The following is a 20,483-nucleotide window of genomic DNA, read 5'->3' as shown; positions in this document are numbered from 1 at the left end:
ATAAAAAAAGCTTCATGAAGGCCTTTTTAAGAGAATTTTATTTGAGTGGTTCTTACAAAGATTGTTGCAATATGAAAGTCTTTGTTTGATAGAAATATCAAGCTGTCTTGTCAAACACACTGAAGTAACCCAAAAATATATTTCAGAGCTCACAGAGCTTAAAAAGAGCAAAGATTATATGCAACCAGAACAAAACATGTGTCTGTATTTCCTACTGATTTTCAGACTCGGCTGAAATCCTTCAACTGTGCCACACTGCACACACAGAAACTTATCCAGAAATGCAGAGATTGTTTTGTTTGGAAATTTAGACACACCTCACACAGTATTTACAAAGAAACTTTTACAGATACATTAATCAAAAGTTACCATCAAGAAATAAACCCTCCAATCCTTCTATTCTTACCAATTATTCAGCACAAAGCCAGCTGAGCAGCTGTCTGGAGTCAGCTTTCAGCAGCTTTTTCAATTTTCCATTTGTACAAGACACTAAATATGTCCCTTCATAAAGTCTATCTCTGATCTTAACCTTTAGCAGATCACCTACATTTAGTGAAATGTAAAATGTAATTGCTGCATTAAAAGAAAGGCTTGTGAAACATTAAAAATGTCATTATGTCCCATCGGCCTTTTACAGAGAACTTGTTTTCTATGAGCTACTTCTCAGTTCCTACAGATCACCTTAGTAAATGTACAAGAATTACAAAGCAGAACAAGAAGTCAACAGCTTTGTGTACAGTGGAAATGCTAGTTAGGGAGAATGAACACACTGCATTTCTGCTTACTTCGTTTTATTTTTAAAGGTAGCAGGAAGTGTACACAAAATGACATTAAATCCTCTCCTTTAGTTTTATCTAAATAAAAGATAACTCAATCTTCCTCCAAAAAATAACTATGTACAAAACTGACTAAATCCATCTTCATCGTCGAACAGGAACCAGTAGTTGGGTTGCAGTCATGGAATCTGGGAAAAGGCTATGGTATGTTGGAAGAGGTACATACGCTGCAGTAATCATTTTACCTAATCAGGAGATTTTAAAGAAAAGAAAATTAAAAAATGAGTATTTGGTAATTTCTGTAATTAATGACTAAATACAGGTCTGAGAAACGCACTCACCTGCAAACCACCTCCCATGCAACGCATTGACAGCTGCGATGGCAGCAGCAATTGAAGGACATTTGACATAAACGTTGCCCTGTAATACACAAGTGTTACAGTCCATCAGAAGCTTAAGAAATATCCCACACTGTTCTCAAGAAACTGCCTTCACCTGGTGGTGATGGAGGCAAACCTCCCTCACAACACTCCTACTGGTATCAGCCCAAGATGCAGAATGAGCAGGGGAAAACGGCATAGCCGGCAGTTTTTTACTGACCTGCACTACCACGCTGGAACGGTAACCTCAGCATGAAACTTGCTAAATAGGATTTTGCAAAGCAGCCCAAATGTGAGCTTAGTCTGAAACCAACAAGTACTGGATTGCTTACTGGCTCACAATGACCCTTCAAGAGTATCTAATGGCTCCTGACTACAAAATTCATACGACAGGAAAGGAGAAGGAGCTTAGCTACCTCTGCTGCACACTAGCCATGAAGTTCTGTCAATCACCAGCTTCCAGCACAAGTGCCTAATTAGGTGTGCAATCAAAGGCATTAAGCATTCCCCATTCCCAGGGGCAGGAAGGATGTCCAGCACTTCAGGGAAGACTAGTACTGTAAAAATTCTCCTACGTGAACTTCAGCATCTGTCTGTCTTTACTTGAACACGGACTGAGACGAAGGGAAAAAAACCCATCACAGCAGGGCAAGAGCCTAAGATAACATCTAACGTGAGTGACACACTGATCTTTTAACTTTGCCAGAGATACCTGAAGTTCTCCATCTGCAAATGAAGCACTAAACCAGCCTAATCCAGAGTACTGCAATATTCACACTCAACAACTGCAAGACATACAGATGCCCACAGTAACGTGTATGCATTTTTCTGGCTGCCTGCTTAGAAATAGAACACTACCAGTAATTCTTGAACCAGATCAGATTCTAGCTGAAACAGGTTTTACAGGAAAAGAGTATATTAAGACACAGAATCCAGCCTTCCCCTTGGCAGCCTTTGCCAGCCTGTACTAACTCTTCCCACTGTGATCTAATCCATTCCTTCTCAGGAAGGAAACTTGAGATCAGGGGCTGATGCTTAAGGCACAATGCAATTAACACACACAGTTTTGTTCCCAGCCTCCCCCTGCACAGGCACACAAGCTACTTAAACCTGGAAATGAAATACAGCAACATAAAGCTTTACTTCTCCCTAACACACCGCAGTGTAGACTGGCGCGGTACATGAGACCATGTGTTCAGCTGGGACTGCAATCTTTTCACCCACCACAAATCATATCTTCACAGCTGACTACCAACAGCCCTTAGCCTGGAAGCCTGGCTGGCTGGGAAAGAGCCCTAAAATTATGGGAGATGAAAACACTTAAAAAGGTAATGTGACCAGAACCTAAGGCTGGAAAACAGAACAGCACAATGGAAACTTATGTTCAAATACAGTATTTTTAAATATCAGTGGGTATTTTGTATCTGAGTCATTGCTGTGCTACTCTGACAAAACGGATTTCATGGAACAAACAGCTAACTCACGATATAGGACCTCCAGTTTTTCTCTTTTAAATCCACCTGCTAACATGAACCTGATTCACAGCTCCGTGGGCTCAGAACCTGTGTGAGGTACGTCGAGAGCTGTTGCGTTTCTGGGGGTTTGGTGTGTTGGGGTTTTTTTGTTGGTGGTGCCCCATCCCAGCTGTCAAAGGACGCTTTGTTTTCTATGACAGTCAGACTAATATACTGTGGGATAGGTTTCTCCCACCCATCGGCCCAGTAGTGACCTTCAAATTACAAAATGCTAGGAAAGTTTGGATGTTGTTCTATAGCCTAGACTGCAGCTCATCTCTAACCTAACATTCTCAGTAATCCACATGAAAGTTTCAGGTGACAAGTCTTCTGTAGGAGTAGCGCAGTGATAAAAATGGTCTGTGAGTGCCACACACATTACCAGGGCGAAACAATCCCATCTAAGCAACACCGACAGGGACAGTAGCATAGATTTCAGCCTCGCACAATGGAATGGAACACAACAGGACACTTCAAGACTCCAGTGGTTACAAGTTACTCTGCCTATAAGAGCATTTGAAAACCATACTTCAGTTTGGGCTGTGAATTCTATGTAAGAGAAGTTCAAGAAGGCCAGATCTCTTCACAGACCTTCCACAGTTTATATTCTATGAGGTGAAATGCAGGGGAAGAGATAAGCAGGCTGATAATTGTGTAAAAGTGAACACAAAAGAAAAATATATCAGCCTTTTTAAGGTGCAGGCCGAGAGTCCCTCAAACAGGCATTAACCTGTAATGAAGTCTGCATCAGTAGCCCTTCTCCTCCCTGTTACAACCCCAGGCACTCCCACGGCAAGACCTTAACATTACTAGTGAACACAGCTGTTTCCGAGCACAGGGTTAGGCACATGTTTAACTGCACACCTCAGGTCTGCTGGAGCAGGGTGTGCTTTGTGCTAAAGCCTGCATTCTCTAGAAACAGAAGAAATTGGAAGTCCCTGGCTTTAGGAAATGCACAGCTTAATGGGAAAGGCAAAAGCCAGAATTAGAGAGGTCACTACTCTTCAGCCCGTTTTTCCACAGTAACTTCAGCTCAGCCAATCTTTAAGACCAGACTGCAGCACCAGAAAACTGCTCTCATAACCTGCATTCGGGTTACACACAGTGACTCAAAACAATCGGGAACCACCTACATTCTGCAAAAACTGCAAAGTAACTTCAAGAAATCTAGATTCAGTTTAGGAAAAAAAAAATAATTGTATTTGTAGTGTTCCCTCTATCCACTACAAAGCAACAGAACTCCTAAAGCCTACTCAGTGTTCCCCTGGAACCAGGCATACCTGAGCTGAGTTTTTGTCTACATAGATGTGGATAACTCCTCCATGTTTGTTACATTCCTCAATCACATCATCTTTAATTTCTGTATCCCAGCCAGCTTCTTCTTCACTGTAGGGAGTGGAGGAAGAACAGGACAGAGATGAAATTGTTATCACTCAGACACAATCCACCCTGAAACCCAGCACAAAAACCTCGGCAACATGCCGATTCCTTTCTCAGATGTTAAAGCCAACAACAAACGCCAAACAAACACACAACAATAAGCCACTTACGTTTGAGGATTAAACATGTTGGAAAGCTGGAAGCACTGTGTTGCAAGTGGTTGTACAGAAGCAGCTGCAGCCAGAACTGTTGTAATGGGAAAAAAAAACAGTAACAAATATAAGAACCTGCTATGCACATCTCCACTTTAAATTAGCATCTTCCAGCTATTCTTTAAAACCCCAACATTCAGCGATAACAGCAACAGTTCTAACTAAACAGAAAATTGAAGGCAGGCAGGAAAGCAAAACGCCTAACTAAACACTATCTGTAATGGAGATATTTTAAACTGATTGATGTAGAAAATAGCACAGATGAACTACAGTTGAAGCTGAAAAGTGAAAAGATAACTCTGTACATTGGTTTTGGCAGATGTACAGTTTAACCATTTAAATGCAGACAAATGCATCTTCACATGCATCTAAAAATTCTGCCTGAGTTGTATGCCAGCAGCACCTCTGATTTCTTTCTCCTCATGGAAGCCAAGCAGCAGCTCGGGACAGAGTGGCATCACCCCATCTGATTTCCCAGGAAGTGACAGACACCTTTGAGAATTCTCAGTATGTACTTTTAAGCATGTTGAAATATCCTTTAAAAAAAAGTGTATCTGTACTTTTGTCATTTGGAAATGGATAATGCAGGCAATATTTGACAGCTAAAATGATAAACATTTTTAACTGTAGAATGCATCTACACTCTTTCCCAGAAACTATGAAATTACTCGTCTTTTTTGTTGCTCATCATCTCAGTACATCTTATTAAAGATAAGCACTGTCCTATAGGCTGCCCTTTCCATAGGCTACCAGCCTCTGCCAATTTAACTGAAATAATGGCCAACTTCTCTCTACGTATGCAGACATTAAGAGTTGCACAGTCAGATGATGACTGATCCCGAGACAGTAACCCCAAACTCCTGACTCTCAAACGACCCCTCTAGTCCCTACCACTAAGGCAGGAGAACAACCCACACCCAACCACACCTAAACCCACAAAAACACAAACCCACACATTTTCTAGGACTAATGTATGGCTGGGGAACATTACCAACACCGAGGAAATGCTACAAAGAAAACACCCAAGTGTTTAACATGCATTCAGTTCTTTTCAGTCAATAATCAATACATAGTGGGGTTACAGACTTCTGCAACACAACCTACCAGTGACAAGTCACATCAAATGCTAGTTTACCTTCATTCTGCTGAGATAGTCTCGTTTGCAAATCTAAAGAAAAATATACAGAAGTTAATTAGCAGGCTTGCTAGCACTACCTGTATCATTACCTGCCAGCCAGGTTGTTTAGCCTGTATTTTTTGTGGTTAAGAGCTTGTTCAAGTACCTCAACCCACTCTCACTCTTCCTGTCTAGTTCTGAGTAGTTCCACTAATTTCAGCTTCTCAGCTGGAATATTCTGTACTTGACAGAGATCCATGACTACAAAGGTAAGTTTATTTCAAAGAGAAACAATACCTTAAAAGGAGAGACATGACAATGCCCTTTAAATTAAAGTCTCATTTCCACCTTGCCTTTGCTGTGCATGAACTCTTTTTAAGACATGTTTTGTTCCGTGAGAAAATAATTACAGCAATTCTTACAGGCATTAGGAGTTTGGCATCTTTAGTAACAGAAAGCATTTAAACACAGTTATCCAAATGTGACATATCAAAGCAGTTATCAAGCTTAATTTCAAGTAGAATAAGGTGATATTTCATCTGTTATCTTCCCATATAAACATCATCATAATAACATGTTACTTCAGTATTTTTCAAATTCAAAACATTTTCAAGTGTTCAGAACATTTAATTTGCCAAAACACTAATTAATTGTTTAATAACACACAGCTGCCCCAACCTGAAGTACCTGGAGTGTACAAATGCAGACTTTCTAACCATTTCCAAGTATATGGCTCCAATATTTGACATCTTTAAACCAACAGAAAGCTTCAGAATGCAAGAAGTGTAAGCATAATCCTCTCCACTTATGTTCCAATTTAATTCCCACAAACACAAGGAGTTAGAAGACTAAAGTTAACCATCACCTTAATTCACTCGTTTAGAAAGCAGTGAAGTGATGGACCCCAAGTAAGCTTCCAAGCTTGCTTGGAAATACCTGAAGGTATCAGGTATCAACATACTTTTCCCCTTTCTAATAAACACTGGGGGACCAACTGGAGTGAATTTTTTTTTTTTCCTCTAAGTATTTGGCAGTGAGAGGCCCAAAGACAAGTCTTCCTCAAGTGCCTTCCACAGAAGAACACATACAGGGAACCACACTGAAAAATAAGAGATGTAAGGAGCAAGCTCTGAAGGCTAAGCTGTAACAAGAATAGGCTACATTTAGCACATTCCATCTGGATCTGAACACAAAGAAATCCTCAACTCCACAGAGTGAGATATACCATAATGGGGAAGACTGTCTTAGCCTGTATTCCTTGCAGAAACTGCATATAGATTTGGCCAAGTCTATAACGAATTATCTAGTTAAGTACTAGCCAAACTTTTTTGTAAACAGATGTGTTTTGAAAAAAGTAAAACCCCAAATCTCCTACATCACTCTAGTTAGATGAGCACAGAGGCTTCTCCCTCTGTAATGCTGACACAGTTGCACATACACATCATGGACAGCTGACTCACCAAGTGTCACTCAGCCTGGGGCACTACAGTCACCTGCACCAAATGTGGCAAATCTACATAGATCACCAGTTCAAATTCTGTCTAGGGCTGAGAGTCAAATCTGTTCTAAACATAGGAAGATCAGCTAACAGTATATTGTGGCAACAAGTTTCACATGTTAATTATCTACCACCTCTGAAATGTAACCCCTGTTAACCACATCTTTTGTCAACTAACTGCATTTTCTTGTTACTTGTGGTGGGACAATGGTCCTCTCCTCTCACTTCTAAATTCACCCAGAATTTAGAAATGTTGTCACCCTTCACTGTCAACTCTTACATGCAGTTTTAAATAGTATGTGGAAACTAAAATGAATACATCTGTTAAGATCAAAGTAACTTTTTCAGTATGTTCTGTATATACTCTTACAGTATGGTGAGTTTAGCATGATTAAGTACACACTTAGTATACAAAAAGCAGAAACACAGAAATCTCTACCAAAGCATGTTGTCTGTTAAACCAAAATGAAGTTGCATGTTTATATGGAACCCAGCTGGCTTTAAATAAACAAAGGCCTGCCAGGTATTCCCCAGTTTTCTAAGTAATTACTTACAACAGAACAGCAGATCAAACAGAGGTCCTGGATGATTACACCTATTTGTCCCTCTATTGCAGCACCACTATCTCAGTCTTTTTCATAAACAGATAGTTCCTTCCCAAAAGTAGGCAATGTTTTGTCCCACAAAGCATTAGAAGAATGTTCTTCAAATAAATAACCTCATGATTATTTTAATTTTCAGGTTTTCAGACAGAATTTGCTAAGGAACAGGAAGTACACAGCTACTACTGTTTACCTTCAATTTTTTTTCCTGCTGCAATTTTCTCCATGGGAATAATGTCCAAGTTCTCAGGTCTCCCATAAAACTAGTTATTTAGCTTCCCTATTTTAGTTTGGTTCAACCCATCTTGAACATGGATGACCAGAACTGTTCACAAATGAGTACGTTACATCTGAGATGCTCAAGTACGCTACCTCTAGGAAAGGAGCTACCCCTTCAAAAACATACCATATTGTCAGTTCATACTCACTCACTGGTAAACAGGAGCATTCACTTACTTTCCTCCTCCTTGACCATCTTTCACTGCTAAGCTTCCAGGCTATATAGCTAGAATTTGTTTCAACCCTCAACAGGCAAACAATGTACAACACCCCAAGAATCCCTTATTGACAGTACGTCTGTACTTACTCACCTCACTCCTACTCTTGTTGACCATTATTATTGATGTGAATATTAAACAAAATCATCCCAATGCTTGAACTTCGGCTTCAACAACAGCCTCTAACCTTCCCAGCTTTCAACTGAAAAAAAATCCCTCTTTCTTTGAGCTGGCTTCTTTACACATCTTGTGCTTCCTGTACTACCCACTTCTCTGGTTTATATAACTTCAAAATAGCACAAGTCAAAAGTTCTGAGGCAAGAGTTCTACTACTGCTCCTCTGTCTAGGAAAGTCAGTTTTATCAAAGATTGTTAGTCTTTAATAACAATCTTTAATAATACTCTCCAGTTTACCCATCTTTAGTATGCCTTTTGAAGGAGAGAAGTCAGAGTAACAGGACTGGAAACCAGCTAAATGACGCTGTTCTTCCTTCCGTAGAATTAGATATTCCAGCTATATACTGTATCACAGACTTAAAATATTTATCAGCAATACCAGATACCAGACCTCATATTTCACTAACCTCACTAATTTGATAGGAGTCTTCTTACTACTCTGAACAGAGTCCATTCAGCTCTTACTTTTAGCTTTGCTTCTACCTTGTGAATAATTTTTTTTAAAATCCATATTCCTCGCTTACCTTCCTCAAATTCCAAACTTTATGACCAGTGTCCCCCTACAGACACATGAAGTTCTTTTGAAACACCTTGAGAGTATTTTTTCATTCAACCTCAGCTGTGCTTCCCTTTTGCTCTCTTCAAGAGTTGGTAAATCTTTATCTATGCTTTTGTGTCTTTTACAAGGTCTGACTGTTGGCAGCTAATTCCCATTTTATCTATTTCCCAAACAAAAAAAAAGTTTATTATCAGTTCTTTCCTATTCTTCACAGGCTCTGTGCTTATTCCTTATTTCTTTTGAGGCAGTTAATCACCCAGTTCAGTGCAGAGCCCATTTCTAACAGGGCTGTTTCTTTTTTCTGTGGAATACAGATCCAATATGGCAATTTAGGACTGAAGATCCTGCCTGTTCAAACACCCAAGTTGCTTAGACCAGGTGACTTCATTGCCTTCTTTCTTCAACCACCAGTTCTGAAATCAAAAGCCTTAGTTGCAGACCTGTTTTGTTTATCCTTCCATTTAAACTTGAGCAACTCATGATCCCTCAAGTCAATGGTCATTTCTATTCTCATCCATAACATCTTCATTACTTACCAAATTGAGTTTAAAATAGCATCCCCTCTTCATGAGTCAGTGAGTGTTTGATGAAGAAATTTGTCGGATATCACATCCAGGAATATCTGGGCCCCACCATTATTACTAGCAATTCTTCTCCAATCTGTATCAGGGAAGTTAAAGTCTCCCATAATGACATAATTCCTGGTAGTAATTTTCTCTAACAAGAGTAAAGAGATCTTTAATCCATAACCAAATCTCACTTTGGGGATAGCTCATGACTCTATGGTAGTAAAAAAGCGTTATCTTTTTCCAAAATTACTTAAGTTGCACATGCCCGCATTATTCCTTTTGTACAATACAAGTGGAATTAACAATGCTACTCCTACCACTTATTTCTACTGTTACTAAACATGCACATTTTTCAAAGACCTGCAGTCAACCTTGTCTTTTATTCCTCCACAGCCATGTTGTCGCATACTGGTTCTATGCTATCGTAACAGTTCACCTGTGTCAGATATTTTTGACCATGTTCCTGATTTGGGGAGTCTGGACTTCTTTGACTTGTTTGTTTCAAGTATGGAGGTGGGGAAAGGATTGGTGTTTTTAAGACATTTCTCACACTTCTCATTGACTACACCTGTTTCCAAGCAAGACTGTCACACCACTTTATCACCTACATTAAAGGTAATCTAATTGTAGTGTTTACCTTCTTCTGGACTAGGTATGCTTTTTTCCTTGCTGCTGCGTCTTTTTTACCATCTTCTTCTCAAAGAGGAAACCTGTCCCCTTCTTCCTCAACCCACATTTTTCTTTCACTAGCCAGTTCCTTTTCCTTCTGAAGTTGTAGCTGTAGAAAGACCCTATTTTATCTTTTTAGCAACTGCCTATAGTTTCATGTGTGTACTCTTCTCAAAACTGCACCTGGACTTCAGTGACATGATTCAGGTCTATCTTAAATCTGAATGACTTCCATCACAAACTCTGCTGGAAGACAAACAAAACAATGCCACCTATTCTCTGTTGATTACCTGACACTTCTCACACATTCCAGCATCTAGTTATTCAAGTCTTTTCCACTGCTACAACAGTTTCAAGCCCTTTGTTCTCGCATTAAATAAAAAAAGCAATAGAAAAAGAAATTCCACTCAAATTCCTAATCTCCTGCAGGAGGTTACTCACTGCTCTAGCTCTGAAGCCCTCCCGAACAGTTGGTTTAGGCCAGCTATGAACTACCAGCAGCAATCATATCCTCAGCCTCATTCCCTCTCACAACAAAATAAAGCCTCAGTAACACTTCCAACATACCCACTTGCAGAACACACAAACTATAGCCAACTCCAAGCAACATGTGATTCCCTGACACAGTGTCCTTCCTCACCAGGACACACATTGTACAAACCTGATACTACTGTAGTCCTAGCTGCCGGGTCCCCCATCAAGTCCTAATAACCTTCTTGCCTACGGTACAGCTCTGTTTTTTCAGAAAGGTTAATACCCTTCCAATTTACACACCTGTCATTTTTAACAGTTAACATTTACACTGCAGTAGAACATGGAAGTCCCCGTTAGTACAGGGAATAGAAAAGGTAGAGAGATTAAGGTTTGGGATGAGTTAAGTGAACTACAACAGATTTGCCAAAATAATGCAAAGTGAATCACGCCCGAAGCTGTCGTACACTGTCACTGTTTATTTGTTCATGGATTTCAATGTTTTACGGTTTGTAAAACATGCTGTAATACCTACATTCTCACTTAAAAAGATCACAAAATGTAGCTAAGTACCTCTTTTCTCAAAATTATAAAGCATAAAGTATTTTTTAAAAATAAATAGGTCAACATTTCTTACCTGCCACAGCTCCAAATGCCAAAGATCCACTCATCTGCAGAGCCTGCTGTGCAGCCGGGGGAATCTGCAAACCAGTACCTAAAACAGAATATGAACATACCTTGAAGCAAGCACTTTTTGCTCAGTTTGGGATACAGTAACAGAAATATCAGAAATCTTACTGTTTGTCAAAAGCTTAAAAATACTAGTCCATGCATTTAGCATAATATTCTGTGGGGTGTATTAATTCAAATTCTGCAAACTTCTGTATTTTCACACATTTTCTACCATTCATCACACATACCTTCTGCAAGTCTTGCCATCAACTGAAGGCGACCAGTTGTTCCCAAGTCAATTCCAGTCCGTTCCAACTCATCACTGTCCAAAAACGAGCTAGCACTAGAAGCGTCAGTGCGCTCAGTGACGTGTCCAACTTTCATTGGCCTACCAGCCAGCTCAAATCCATTGAGTTGTTCCAAGGCCTTCTTGGCACACTCCGAGTCGGAGAACTGTTAGATTGGAAAAAACACAGGCTCAGTAATATTGCCTACAGGATTCAGCAACACTTCTACTGTATGTAATATCCACACGAAGTTATGTAAACATGAGAAACTTTAAACTTAAGAATAGCTACAAGCTAACTTAAACATGCTCTGTATTTTCATTTAACTGAACACACACAAGTTTGGGTATTTACTTTCTCATATCTAAATAAGAATATATTTAAATATTTATTATTGTTGCATATCTAGACGCTCTGGCTTCAATCAACAGAACTCATGGCTACAGTTCTCTTTCAACACTTTCCAAGAACAGTCACTTTCTTTAACCTTATAACTGCCATGCATTTTCTGGCTATTCCTAACAGATGTTCTGCTTTATGCTGGGTAACATCAAATTAAATAGTCAAATATTTTGTCAGTGTTAAAAACATCAAATATCAGCTATATAGTTAGTTTGGTTTTATTTGTCTCCAAGTGCCAGAGGTCCCAGCCGAGACTTTTTTCCCCATAACAAATTGCCAGGTCAGCCACGAAAAAAACAAGTTCACAAAATCATGTATCTGGGGGTGAGAAGAAAGATGTTTTCAACCTGAAGTTTTAGCCTCTAAAATTTTATTTCCCCTAAATAGCTCAATCATTTTCACAGCACTGTGAAAATACCAGTCTCTACTAGTATCTTTGCCTGCAGAAGACAGCACTGCTTTGCCAGGCACTGACCAAAGGACACTAGTCCATTCTAAACACATGCATTGTTCAATCACAATGCCCACAGAGAACCAGTAGAAACAAAGGAAAAGGCTGTTGTTGCATGTCCTGCAACACGACATTTTCAAGATGAGACTTAACAGAGATTGTTGAGTAAAAGCTCTACTACATGGGAAGGTTCCAATCAGAAATTGTCTAAGTAGTCTGGCAATTCTACTCATACCGTAATAAATCCGTATCCTTTTGAGCGTCCAGTTTCACTATCCATCATTAGTTGAATGCTCTCAATCTAAAAATAAGAATAAAGCTATTTGTTACAGACATTTTGGAACAAACCACAAGATATCAAAACAAAACCTGAATACAGTCCTGCCAAATATACATATATGAATGTCAAACCACTTGTTTTTTTTAATCAGTTCCTCATTCTTTCCTCAATTCAAAATCAGTGTACAGGCAGCTAAATATGTACTTTGATACTACAACAGAAGCATAAGGGTGACATACAATTTACCCCTTGAGTCCAGCTACAGGCAGATGCAACATTCTAGCAGACAACGAGCGTGCAAGACATAATCAAATCTAATTGAAACATCAGTCGTGGCATCTCGTGCTGAAAAACTCCGTTTTACAAGATAAGAAAAGCAGTCTGCATTATTTTGACCAGGGACATTAAGAAAAAGATGCGTATTTTAAATAATTATAGGCACATGGGAAATCCTAACAGTTTACAGTTACAGAATTTAAAACATTATCAGTAAATTATCCATGAGCCATAAAATAGTGCTGGGAAGAGACAGCAACACAGAAGAAAGAGGAAGAACTGAGTTTAAGACTGGAGTATATGGAATCAGAAGGAAAAACCTTCACACACTGCTTGTAAGCCTCCTACACAGCATTAAACCCACTGCCAGACCTCAAGAGAAAATAAAATGAGAACATCCATGTGGATTAATATTTAATAAATTGCAGCAGTTTTCCAGGCTTTTGCACAACAGAATTAAAGGGATACACATACTGAATCTGAATAAAGCATCTGAAAAGCACTGTTACAACATTTATGAGGCAGGGTTAATATCCAAAGATAGTATGAAGAAACATCAATGGACTGATTAATTATTTTTTTTTTTAAGGTTTTTTTCCATTAAGCAGCATATTAAGTAAATCACTTTTTCCCTAAGAACGATATACCCATGATACATTAGTTAGCACAGTAGGGCTAGCATGTATTATGACTCCTCTGGAAACTTCGGATTGAATCTGCTCACTTCTGTAACCCACCCTACAAAAAACATACTACCATGCCACAAACGGGCCTAATGACCAGGAGTGAAAAGGGGCTGTGTGGGACACACTGCTAGTCCATAGCAGTAACATGAGCTAACACGTAAGCAAAAATCCTCAGAAACAGAAGAAACTACTACATTCACAGTGAACAGAACTCAGACCTTACTCTGTGCTTTGTGCTTTAACCTGTGACATGGGCCCCCATCCACAAACACGCAGGGGCTGTAGTTATTTACAAGCTGCAGAAGCAGGATGTAACATAAGGATTTTTGTCTGGATAGTTGTTTCTTTTTTGTGATTTTAGGTACTCATTGAGTTCTCAGCTTTCCTTCATAACTCCTGCCATTCAAAAATCACCGGACCACATCATAAATCCAGGTTCTCATTTGTGCTCCAATATTATGTGCCTAAAGCCTTGTGGATGTACAGGTACAGAAGAGCAAAAAAAAAAGAAACAGATGTTTTGCAGATATGAAGCTGGGTTATTTCCAGAAGCTGTGAGTGCTCTACAACCAATCTAGGTCTTTCGGATAAACCACCACAGCACAACATGCCAAGTCAATTTACCCTGCCAAACGGCTCAAAAATTCCTCGAAGCATATCTTCAGTTATGTTGAAGTGTAATGATCCCACATAGAGCCTCATAGGACCAGCACTGCCCTTCTGCAGATTGTTTGCCATTGCTGCTGCTCTGTTTTTCTCTGCCTAAGGCAAAAAGAAAACTCATTAAGAATTTCATAAAAAACCCTAACACAAGCAGTATACATCTACCAGATTAAAACTAGCAGATTCACAAAAAAAAATACAAGTTATTTCTAATCTGCACACTATCCATTGGACTTTAACTTAAAATAAAATCCAAGACCATGACTAAGTAGAGACATGGCTTCCAAAAGCCTTCAGATTGAACAACAACATGCAGAATTCCGGCTTGTATGTGTTAAATTAACACTTTACCTTTTTTACACATGCTAGAAAACATACATAATATATACTACAATTCTCTAACACTATTACAAGTTTCATTATTACTATTTCCTTAATATCTGTATTTTCAAAATGCATTTGTATCTCTTTGAATTGCTTTAATTTGCCTGTCAACTATGGGAAACAAAGGTCCATTTATAATTAGCTTTAAATAATCATTCTTGTTAAGGTTTTCCAAACATTCAACGGTAACCAAATTTTCAAACAGTAAATTTTCCAACAAGATAAAAGAGACACCACTCAACATGAATAAAAATAAGGTTTACCACTCCTTACCTGTGAGGCTTGTACTATGATTGGCACACCCAAGACTCTCTGTCCAGTTAGTCCTATCGCCAGAGGCACTGAACTAACATCAACAAACTCCACATAAGCAATTCCCTTTGAACGCCTAGAATTTCTATCCGAAATCATTCGCACATCACGAACCTGAAAGGCAAGTAGAGAAATGCTGTTAGAAGTAAAGGGGAAAAAAAAACACCAGTCCATTTCTCAGAAAGAATACATATTAATAACCAATTATTTGCCAAGCCAATTGTTTTTTTTTAATTACACTGCAAATCTAGAGTAGCATAAAGCTATTTTAACAAACATATCCCAGAGACAAGCTAGCACTAGAAGTTGCCATTCAAAGTCAAATGTAGTACGCTACAGGAACAGGGGCAATAGACTACTTGCAGCACTGCAGTGCTTTAAGCATTGCTTTAACCTTACAGCTGGTGGAACAGAGTTTTTCAAAATGAAAAACTGAACTAATTTTTAGAATTACACTACAACAGGCAGACCTATCTGCAAAAGAAACTCCTGGAAAATGAAGTTGTTTGAATCAAAACTGCATTGCCATGTTTAGCGCCACATCACATGCTGAACAATGAACTCCTGAAAATTACATTTTTCATGTTCAGAGCCATTAAGGATTACTTGGTTATCATTCATCCCCCCTTTCACATGTATAGGGAGCTCCAGAAAGCCACTTGCTTACAATTCTACAGAACATCAATCCTGTACTAGGACAGCATGAGCAAGTATTCAGAATCATTTTAACCTCCCTATTAATTACCTTTCCTACTGTAGAGAAAAATTCCTCCAGGTCTCTCGGTCGAATTCTTGCAGCCAGCTGCATGCAGAACACTGTTCGAGCATCCCTCTCTTCAGGGGTAAGATTATCAATAGGTTCTCTGGAAAGAGGGAAGTTCAGTTTGAAAATAACCTGAATTAAGGTAACTCTTCTCTGGACCATGCACAAAACTTCAAATAATCAGTAATTCAAAGACTGATGGGGAAAAAAATTCCTGCCATATTAGAAAAGGCAGGGTCAAGAACTGAAGGAAATGAATAAATAATAAAAACAACAACAATATACACTACTTCTACTTCTTTAACATGACTAAACATCCTGTTTCAACCGTAAGCGTTAAATATGACCAGGAAATAATATTTTAAGTACAGAAGCCCCATCAAAAGTGCGATTTTGCTACGGCCTGAAACAGGGACCACCAGGGAGCCTGCAGTCAAAAAGATTACAGAACCACAGAGTCCCAGGTTGGAAGGGACCTCAGGGATCATCTAGCCCAACCTTTCTAGGAAGAGCCCAGTCTAGACAAGATGGCCCAGCACCCTGTCCAGGTGACTCTTAAAGGTGTCCAACGTGGCCGAGTCAACCCCTTCCCTAAGGAGATTATGCCAGTGGTGGCTGTCGTCACTGTGAAAAATGTCCCTCTGGTGTCCCATCTGAATCTCCCCAAGAGCAACTTGTGTCCATCCCCCTTGTCCTCTCCATGGGACTCCCGTGTAAAGAGGGGGTCTCCATCTTCTCTGAAGCTACCCCTTAAGTACTGGTACGTGGTGATGAGATCCCCTCCGAGCCTCCTTTTCTCAAGGCTGAACAAACCCGGTTAGAGGAAAGGACAGGAAAATGGGATTAATATGCATGGACTAGCCGTCTGAACCCTCAGACAAGCAGTACGAATTTTTTTTTGTGGCTTTGCAGACTAAAATCTTACATCCACCTAGTCACATCAGAGTCACTACAGCCACTGCATAAACAATACCAACATCTATACAAACAGAATTCCCAGTTCTCATTTTAGTTTCAGGTTGCTAACCGATAAAAAAGTCTGAATAGTGAATAATTATTCTCATCCTTGACACGAGAAGCACAAGATTAATTTTATTTGGTATTGATCACTAGCTGACATTAGATGCACCACTTTAAGGTGTTAAAGCTTCAAATCTAAAAAAATCTGACTTGTACTCAAGTACAGGACAGAATTATCATGCTGGATCCTGGACGAGTTTCCAGCCATCTAATACAGATCTATATTTTTAATAAATACTTAAAAAAAAATCACTGAGAATACACAAGAAAATTTAAATTATCTCAGTAAGAGTTTACTAATAATTAAAAACACAAAGCAAGATTGATTAAATTTAACTGCATTAATTTAGAGAATAATCTCATTAGCAGCTATCTACATCCAACTCCCTTAAATGAGAAGCATAAGCATGGATAAACACATCCTTGATTTCAAAGGTACCCAGCTTCTCTACCAATAACAAGTAACGTAGCACATCTAAAACACAATTAACAGGAAAAAGATTGAGAATACAGAAATACAAAAAGCAAAGCAAGACATGTTTTGCAAGCTGACATTATTTACAATTGTACACTGTCACAGGGGAGGGAAGAGTGTTCGACAGGGGGAAAAAGCAATCTATTTTCAATACTCTCTGCTCATGAGCTTTCTGAATGAATTCCAGCATTACTTTTGAGTATAAGCTGCAGACCAAGTAGTCATCCATTATTTCCCCACTACTTTTCCAATTTCAATCAGGTTTTAAAAAAGAAAGCAAACATGCTAAAATTCCTACCTAACGGGACTCTTGTCTTTTCTGAAGGGGCTTTTGCTTCTGGAGCGTCGTCTGCTATGGAGAGAGATCAACAAGATTATAAGAAAACCTTCAGATACACCAGTCTGATTTTAAACAAATCCTATTAATGATGCAATAAAAAGTAGAGAAAACTCAGAAACCTTAATTTGATGCTGTGAGGCAGACCAATCTTCCCTCTGATGGCACTGTTGAATTTTGGACCAGAACTACGGCAAAAGCAAAGACAGACATTACTCACCAGAGTACCTGAATTCAAGATTTCCTGTCTGTACTCCCACTGCATTGCAAGTGCCCAACCACCCTTACACCTGAACTTGTAAAAGTTTGCCATTAGCAGCACCCATAGCATGCATAATCTGCGTGCAGCACTCCAACAAGCCATAAGGCACAGAATATGCTCCCTGCTCGGTTTCATCTGCATCTCAAAATCCTGTAATACGCAGGACTCCAAGGAAGAACTGAATCACAATGCAGCCAGACATGGCACATTTGCATGTGCAAAATATTCCAAGCGACAGTTACTGTGATCTGTACGTGTTGGGTTGTGGTTTTTTTGGTCCATATGTATATTCTACTCACTGATGACTGCAAAGCAGTACTTTAATGGCCTTGAACTCAGCCTCAGAGTTTTGAGCAAAGTGGTGCTGGCTGAACTATTTGGTCAAGTGTAACATTTTAAAACTGGAAGTTTCATGAAATTTAAGGTGCAAGTGGAAACCAGAGTGGCTCCCTGCAGACATCTGCAAGGGACACATTCACTAATGTCACCTCAGCTCTAGCCACTCAAGTGCTACAAATATGTAAATGCAACTTCCTTTACTTAAAGTTCTTCATGTACATCAAAACACAGAGCCATTTAAGCCAGCAGTTAACCTTACATAGGCATGTCACCACAGAAGAAATCTAATCTCTTGGTTGAACCTAATTTTAGTTCATCGGGCTTCAGAGAGGATGTCAGAACAAATGGCAATCTGCCCATTGATTCCATGTTAAGGACAGTCCTCTTGCTAGTTATTGGGGCCCAGGGTAGCAGACTGACACAAACAGTAAGATTCATCCTATCATGTTCGTCCTCAACTTGATCTCCTTGTAGATACAAGGCAAAGAACACCACCTGTTAATGTTCTTCCTCTATACCCACAGAACAGCAGAGGCACTGCTGCACAGACTGAATGCTAGGGGGTTTGTCTTTCCATCTGCACAGAATTGATTCTTTCTGCTCTGGCTATAAACTGATGTGAAACACCCTGAAAAAACACAGCAGTCTGAAGGCATTAAGTAGTCTGTCACGAAATCCATTTAGCCAACTGGTTTGGCTGATGTCTTCTTGCTACTCAGTGGAGCAGGAATGCTCAAACTCAGCATCCACAACAAGGAGGAGGATGCCTGTTTTCAAACACATCATACATGACACAGGTGGAAGCAGTGAGCCAAGATCCAAAACCATGCTGGCCAGGTTAAAGCAAGGGAAATATGGCCCTGTATAACATGGCAGGGGGAGAAAAAAAAAAAAGAACATTTAGAAACTACTTAAGAGAAAATAAGACAAACACCAGGCACATGCCAAGATGAGATCACTATTGATCAAAACCAGACTTTTTTTTTCCTAGGATAAACTACTCCATTTCCTACTCAAGTCAGGCAAAAGACTTCCGAGAGTGTCCATTCAGATTCTCCAGTGTCTATGACACATACTGCCAAAAGCTGCATCTGGAAATGTTGGTACTAAGTCCAGAGGCTGGCTTCTTATCAGAGACAGGATTACCTTGCATCTTCACACCTCCTGATGCAGAACACTGTTCACCATTTCAATTCAAACAGAGCAAGACAAACCAACTACAGTGACTCCAGAAAATTAACATACAGACCAACTAAATCATGGCCAATAGTCAAGGCTACAATTTTAAGGGAAGTGAAAGAAATGTTTTAAGTGTTTGTCTAAATCTAATGAAAAAAACCCAAGAGGATACACAGTAAGTTTTCAAATACATGCACAGCTTCAAAGTTTGGGGGGGGGGGGGGGGGGGGGCCCAGAAACAATACAAAACCAACCAAACCACACAACTCCAAAAATCTCTTTTCCATTTCACTCTTGACAAATAAGTGGAATCTTATTTACGTGACTACATGGGAGAAACATTAGAACATTAGAAAACCCCAGCAAACTGAAGTCATAACAGACCACTGGAACAGACTCAACAGAAAGCTGCCTGGGGCAAGATGATGGCCCAAGTTACCTTCTGAAGATCCTGTTTCAACAGTATTCTGCGGGATGCATTTCTTTGGGTTTTTTCTGAGACTTGCTTGTAAAGCTGTAGGTCTCTGGGGAATTTTCTTCTTTCGTCCTACTGCATAAGAACCTTTTGCAATTGTTGCCTGGTTCCTGCTATCATGTATGGAAGCACCACGCCACAAGCAATTTATCCTTATGTCTAGAGGTTACCTTTTTCATAAGCCAAATGCACCAAGTCCTGTGTACAGCCAAAGCACAGCTAGGTGCATGTTTTTCTAAACCTATGTGATGCCATGTGGCCCAAGAAAAATAGTCAGGTCAGAAGATAGCCAGTAAAATATCAGTTTTCACCTGCCTAGTCATATCCAAGAGTCCAACAAGAGTCTCAGACAAGGCAAGCTTTGGCTAACACAATCCAGGAGACTCACTATGAACTTTCAGTCCTCATGTAATAACCCTGTTTTCCCAGCAGCTTTTCCCAAATTCTTCATTCCAGAATAGCAACAGCACAGTCCACATGACTTCTACTGTATGTTAGCAGTGGCTGGGGTTTGTCAGACATCCAATCAAGAACACTTGGTCAAGTTCTTTCTAAGAGACCTAATAACATAACGGTAAAACACTTAAGGGGCAACGTATGTGAGCAGAATAACATTTAAAAGCCCTGTGAACACTAAGCAATGCATGCCAGTCACCCAATTTTTAAAAATTAGTAACATGTAATCACTCTCGTGCTTAGAGATGACGAATTCGAAGTCCTCAGGCTCTCTACGGCACACTTTCCCTTCCAAATTATCTATTCTAGACTTTCTCTTCTATTGCAGAGATGCTTCCACATC

General features: G+C 39.6%; 1 protein-coding gene across 4 annotated transcripts in view; it reads right to left on the bottom strand.

Moving 5' to 3' along the window:
* Positions 1 to 20: 20 nt before the first annotated feature.
* RBM39 (RNA binding motif protein 39) overlaps positions 21 to 20,483 on the bottom strand; it is a 32,003-nt gene continuing 11,540 nt past the window's right edge. The window contains exons 5-17 of one of the 4 annotated variants that reach the window (XM_064465105.1): positions 17,552 to 17,617; positions 17,391 to 17,441; positions 15,580 to 15,697; positions 14,796 to 14,948; positions 14,100 to 14,237; positions 12,469 to 12,534; positions 11,342 to 11,546; positions 11,059 to 11,136; positions 5,398 to 5,430; positions 4,221 to 4,296; positions 3,951 to 4,056; positions 1,118 to 1,196; positions 21 to 1,021 (exon numbers count right to left, since the gene is read on the bottom strand). In XM_064465105.1, the coding sequence (XP_064321175.1) occupies positions 921 to 1,021; positions 1,118 to 1,196; positions 3,951 to 4,056; positions 4,221 to 4,296; positions 5,398 to 5,430; positions 11,059 to 11,136; positions 11,342 to 11,546; positions 12,469 to 12,534; positions 14,100 to 14,237; positions 14,796 to 14,948; positions 15,580 to 15,697; positions 17,391 to 17,441; positions 17,552 to 17,617 (1,270 nt within the window). In that variant the 3' untranslated portion in view covers positions 21 to 920. Of the gene's footprint in view, positions 1,022 to 1,117; positions 1,197 to 3,950; positions 4,057 to 4,220; positions 4,297 to 5,366; positions 5,431 to 9,248; positions 9,373 to 11,058; positions 11,137 to 11,341; positions 11,547 to 12,468; positions 12,535 to 14,099; positions 14,238 to 14,795; positions 14,949 to 15,579; positions 15,698 to 17,390; positions 17,445 to 17,551; positions 17,618 to 20,483 lie in introns of those variants that run through there. The other 3 variants (XM_064465104.1, XR_010375136.1, XR_010375137.1) reach the window with 3 other exon arrangements.

Source organism: Phalacrocorax carbo, chromosome 14 (genome assembly GCF_963921805.1).
Source record: "Phalacrocorax carbo chromosome 14, bPhaCar2.1, whole genome shotgun sequence".
In the NCBI taxonomy this organism is placed as follows: Eukaryota; Metazoa; Chordata; class Aves; order Suliformes; family Phalacrocoracidae; genus Phalacrocorax; species Phalacrocorax carbo.
The sequence above is the reverse complement of the archived record's forward strand: the minus strand, read 5'-3'. Positions and strand labels throughout refer to the sequence as shown.